The 6,000-nt window shown below is 35.9% G+C and overlaps 1 protein-coding gene across 8 annotated transcripts in view; it reads left to right on the forward strand.

The window, feature by feature from the left end:
- PEX5L (peroxisomal biogenesis factor 5 like) overlaps positions 1–4,796 on the forward strand; it is a 164,340-nt gene extending 159,544 nt beyond the window's left edge. For all 8 annotated transcript variants that reach the window (XM_069472887.1, XM_069472890.1, XM_069472888.1 and 5 more), the window contains one exon: positions 4,592–4,796. In XM_069472887.1, coding sequence (XP_069328988.1) covers positions 4,592–4,796 — 205 coding nt within the window. The remainder of the gene's footprint in view (positions 1–4,591) is intronic.
- The last annotated feature ends 1,204 nt before the right edge of the window (positions 4,797–6,000 follow it).

Here is a 6,000-nt window from a genome sequence, read left to right on the forward strand (position 1 = left end):
CCACTTAAGGAAAAAAAGAATCTTGGGGGCATGAGCAAGGGGACCCAGCAAAAAGACTCCGGAAATTCCTAGAACCGGTGTTTAGCAAAGCCAAATCAAGAATCCAGGTTTTCTAGAACCTAATGTACCAATAGAGCTATTAGGGAAAAAGAAAAAAAATGGGATTATGGTTTGAAATGCCTTTCTCATTCTCTCATCATTCATCATCGTTGTTCAGATCTATGTCCTCTTTGTCCCTTCCCCATTACCAGGTACCGTAAATGACCTTTGGGTAATAAAAACATGGGTGATCTTTGCTCTCCTTTCTTTTTCCATTTTGTCATTTTCTCAGTAAACAGGTATTACTTTCATAATTGAAATAAAGAACTAAATGTGTTTACAACTAATTGATTACAACCAGTTACAGATTCCTTTGTTCCTTCTCCACTCCCACGGCTTCACTTGACTGGCATTAAAAAAATTAAATAAAACTTTTAAAAAAGAGATGATAATAACTATCTTACAGAATTATTGTGCAGGTTAAATGTAATTGCCTAGCATGGAGTAGATGCTCAAGATCTAGTAGGTTTTATTATTATGATTATTATTGCCATAGGTATTCTTATTACTGTTATTTATTTAGTAAGTCATCAGAGAGCTATATAACTAGACTATTTTTTTGACATCTGAAGAATTACTGCTTCTGAACTGCATTTGTGCGTTTTGCCATTGGCAAATACTGAGGCCTTAGAAAATAGTTGTTGCATTTATACTAAAAAAAAAAGTCTTACAAAGAACATTAGTCACCAGATTACACTGTGTCCTCTTAAGAGGATTTTTCTGAGGTCAGAACCAGGAATAGCTAAGTGACTCTTGATCAACTGGCTTGTTTTATTTTATAGACACTGTGGAAAGTGCCACTACAGAGGCCTTCTTTATATCAGCTGTGTAAATATGCTCCCCTCCCCACACATGAGCCGTCTAAGCCCTGACTGCGTCCATTTTGTGAGAAGAGCTAGCCGTAGGTAGGCATCTGCCTGCAATTGATGATCCTTTTCCTGGGAGCAGCATGCCCGGGGCTGCTTCTAGTCCACCATCTTCCTCGCATCTCCCATTTTGTATACTAACTTCATTCCTAGCTTCATCTGATTTTCCTGAGCAGGTTTTCTATTTACCTCTTTTATTCACTTTTTTTCTAGATATGTTGTATATATGTATTTTATGAGACAACTCAGGTTCTTTTTTTGGAACAAGGGAGATGTAAATAAATACGTATATACATGTAGACATATCAATTAAAGGAGGCTTTTATAAAACTGGTTTTTCTTAATGGTAACTAATGTAGAAAACAATACTTGAGGGGCCAATAAAATACTTTCTGGGAATTCACAGATAAGAAATTCAGCAGGGTAACTATTTGCAGGAGGCCATGAAGGTCCATGGCAGGTAAAATTGCACAACTCTACTGAGGTGTGAATTTTAAATCCTGAAGCAGAAAGTCTGCTGTACGGGAGCAAGTCAATATTAGGTTTACCAGATAAAATGCAAAATGCCCAGTTAAATCTAAATTTCAGATAAACAACAAATAAGTTTTTTAATATAAGTATTTCCCAAATATTGCATGAGATATACTTGTACAGTTGCCCCCCCCCATATCTGTGGGCTGCACATCTGTGGATTCAACCAACCATGAATTAAAAATTTTGGGGAAAAAACAAAAAACAAAAAAAAAATAATACAGATTTTTTAAAAAAATACAGTATAACAACTATATTAGGTATTATAAGTGATGTAGAGAGATGATTTAAAGCATGCAGGAGGCTGTGCGTAGGTTATATGCAAATACTATACCATTTTATGTAAGGGACTTGAGCATCTGCAGATTTTGTTGGTATCCTCGGGGGTTCCTGGAACAAATCCCCCATAGATACCAAGGGATGACTGTACTCAAAATTATTCATTGTTTATCTGAAATTTAAATGTAACTGTGCACCCTATATTTTTATTTGCTAAATCTGGCAATGCTACTCAACCAGTTACTTTGGAACATCTTAACTAAGCTTTGTGAGTCTTGTATCGTCACGCTGGATGTGGGAAATCTGAAAAGTGATAAACATTTTTTCCCTCAGAAAAAAGACCGTCAAGTGAGATATAAACCTTAAATGAATTCTGAAAAGAAGTGTAACTTGAGGTATTAGTTTATGCTTAGGAAATAACAACCCTCGATAGGGATACAGCTCAGAAGAAAGTTACAAATAACTTCTATATTCACTAAAGTCTTGGGACCTCTTCCTCAAGAACCGCAGGTATCTGTGTATGTAGCTACAACATTGGCTTTTGTCAGCTCACATTTTCTATAAAGAGTCAAAGGCAAGCCCTATCCTAGCAATTGAAATAAAGAGAGGAAATTGTTGGTGTGAAACTTGGGTGTAGCTTAAAATGTTACACCTTTGTCAACAGAGTCCCGGAGTAGAACTTAGAACAATGAGTCTTAACCTTTTCACAAATGAGGACCCCTTTTAATGAAAAAAATTTTATTCCCTTTGATAGTAATAGTTTTACTATTAGTATAATGAGGGAAAACTACTGTAAAGTGAGTACTGCTTTTAAATGAATAAGCTTTTTATTAATCATGACAATACACACCAATTCATACATATAGGTGTGAAATGTTTGAAAACAATAGTACACATATACATGTACATGTGAAAACTCTTCACACATACACATGTACAATCTTCTGAGTCTCCCAAAAGGACTCCAAATTCATAAGTTGAGGAACAGGTTTAGACTATTTTTATGAAAAAAAAACCCTGAAGTCATTTGATCAGATTAATAAATTAGACTATTTCGTTACTCTCAAAATCCCTCTGAAATTATTGCCACACACTTGAAGGCTGGGAGCAGCCAGTGAATGAGGGCATTTCCAGAGCTTCGTTCCCCCAGAGTTCTTGCAGTTCTAGGATTATGAGGAGAAACTGGGAGACATTATCAATAGAGCCTCCCACCAGTGAAGAGGGGACAGAAAGAGCCTCTGAAGCAGACTCCCTATGTCCATCCATTTATAAAGCCTCCTTTCTTGCTTGATTACAAGAAACCCAGAAGAGGGGTGATTAGAACACCCACTCCACTCTATTACCCAGGTTGCTACATACAGCACGACCATTTCCCAGTTGCTTTTATCTTCAGGCAGATCTAACACTATAGATGAGCAAATGCCTAGATTACGTGCATTGGAATTAGAAATCTAGCCTCACTTTCAAGGTTTCTTGCCAGATGCTTAATAACTACCTGGCAGGATTAAAAGAGATCAAGTGTGTCAAAAGTTCTTGAGAAGAGTAAGGCAGAGACAAATGATTATTCTTAGCAAGGATCGTTTTGTCAGATACGTGATACAAGGTTGGGGTGACAAGGTGACATTGAAGAGACCCAGCAGGTACACCTGGCACCTGAGCACAATTGCGGACTGGTGGACAAGAAGAACTAGAAAGTTTCTGATAGGTCTAACTCAGCTGTTCTCAAACTTTGTGCTCTCAGGATCCTTTTATACTTTTAATGATTATTAAGAACTCAAAAGGACTTTTGTTTGTGTAGGTTATATGGATCAATATTTAACCATATTAGAAATTAAACTGACAACATTTTAAAAGATTCATTTAAAAATAATAAAACTCGCTACATGTTAACATACATATTTTACAAAAAAATAATGCTTTTCCAAAACAACAAAAAATGTTTAACGAGAAGAGTGGCATTGTTTTACATTTTCACAAATTTCTTTAATATCTTGCTTACTAAACGCTCATATCTGCTTCTGCATTCAATCTATTGGGATATCACACATCACGAAGTCTGGAAAATTCACTGTATGTATGTGAAAAAATGAACGTGAAAAGGTCAAATAACATCTCAGTTTCATTATAAAAATGATTTTGACCTCACTGATCCCCAAGTTTCCCAGAGCACACTTCGATAACTATTGATCTTACTCAGTAAGAGCTTTCACATGAATTGATTCAACTGCACCTCACAAAGTTTTAAAATGTTTTCTCTTATCTCTACTACATACTCAAGGAAACTGAACCTTGGAAAAGGTAAGAAATTTGCCTAAGGCTAAATATCTGGGATTCAAGCCCAGATGCTCTGATAACAAATTTAACTCCATCTTAATTGTGTTCCATATTTCTATCACTAATAGGAAAAATTAGACCACTTTATTTCTAAGTAGGGCCATATTCTTCCTCTTAAACTGTAGTTATAGAAATCATATCTACAAGTGTATTAAGTCTTCAAATCATTCCTGGAGTGGGAGAAAATCAAATGCATTAATGAGTTAGCAACGGTTTTGCTATTATTCTTCCTTTCCCACACGACATTCCTAAAATAAAATTTGCTTTTCTTTTTCCTTTCCAATTTCACTGTATTTAACAAATATCATTCACTAAACATAATGAGAGATTCAGAAAGTTGTTCATCTGATCATCCAGAACAACAAAGAGAGGCAATTTAGGATTTTAGACTAAAATAACTCAATCTGGTGTTTTTTTTTTTATTTTAAGTTTGCTAACTCTGACGTGTTACATTTCAAAATATCTGTTTTTTACCCTCTTAGAGAAGCGGTCAGCAATTTTCTCACTGCCCTCAGTTTGCAAAGAAAGAGCAGGAATCAACAGCAAGTTCCTCATCCTGCCATCTCTGGGAATATCTGGGCTGCCCTCAGAATTGCACTGTCTCTGATGGACCAACCGGAACTCTTCCAGGCGGCTAATCTTGGTGACCTGGACGTCCTCCTAAGAGCTTTCAATTTGGATCCTTAAAAGAAAAGGAAAAAAAATAAATAACCCCTCACCTGTTTAATTGTACTGAGAAATGAAAAACTATTTTATTATGAATTTCAAAAAGGATAAATCAGATATTCAAAAGGACATGGTCATATAACCCAAGGAAATTAATTTCTACAGACAATGCCCAGTCTCTGTTCAGATCCAAAAGCACAAAATGTTGTAGACAGAGTGAAGGTCGGGCTCAAAAGAAGAATTGGAGACTCAAACTAAAATAAAGTGACTGTGTGAATACTCTTTTCACAAGTTGCAAGCATATTGCAAAACATGTTCTTTTGGGTTTTTAATCCCTACTTGCAGCGGATGATACATCTGAGGAACTTGCTCATGGGACACTTGCTCATGGGAGAAAGCACTGCCTCAGATCAGGAAATTCTGACTGTTTCTGAAATGTCCCCTTTTGCAAGACTGAACATAGTTTGGGCCATTGGTGCATGCACATATATTAACTCTTGACTAAAGACAGGCATTGCTTAAACCTGTTCCAATTTTAACTTTTACTGTAGCCCTTTGATTCCAGAGAGGGAGCTTTGCTGGCAAAAGCAGTTTTTGCACTAGAAATTTTTGCTGTTCCCAATCAAAACTTTTCTGGGATTGTATATATGCACTTTAATATCTTATTTATGCCTTGCTGGAGTTTTGTTTTGTTGCTCCAATTTTTACCTTGGGGGTGAAAGATTTGGGAACTCAGCCTTGTTAGATCAACGGACCAAATAAGAAATTCCTGAAAATAGTTTTTCATAGTGTAGGGTTTTAAAGGAGTGTTTTTCTTAAAGCAGATATGATGACATAGGGTATAAATATGTCAAACATAGGTGTTTTATCCACATGCTTTCTGGGACTGTATGAACTTAAGTAAGAGACAAAGTACTGTCTCTTCATGCATTCTCTGCAGGGAGAAAGTTTGATGATATCGTGATTTCTATTGAGTTCATATTAACTTGCGTAAGTCATCTTTTACTGGCTTTCTAATTGCCCTGCATACCAATGTTCCTTTTAAACTGTTAATATTTTAAATAGTTTTTCTTAAGAGTGATAAAAACATTTTTCCTAAAAATTATGTGTTTTCTTAGTTTCATAATACTGCACTGTTTATCCCTTGCATTCTAAGTGATAGAAGAACATTTTCTCACTGAATGTCAGCAGATTAATATGAAAGATGCATGCTCCTTTGGCTCTT

Source organism: Eulemur rufifrons, chromosome 7 (assembly GCF_041146395.1).
Source record: "Eulemur rufifrons isolate Redbay chromosome 7, OSU_ERuf_1, whole genome shotgun sequence".
Taxonomy (NCBI): domain Eukaryota; kingdom Metazoa; phylum Chordata; class Mammalia; order Primates; family Lemuridae; genus Eulemur; species Eulemur rufifrons.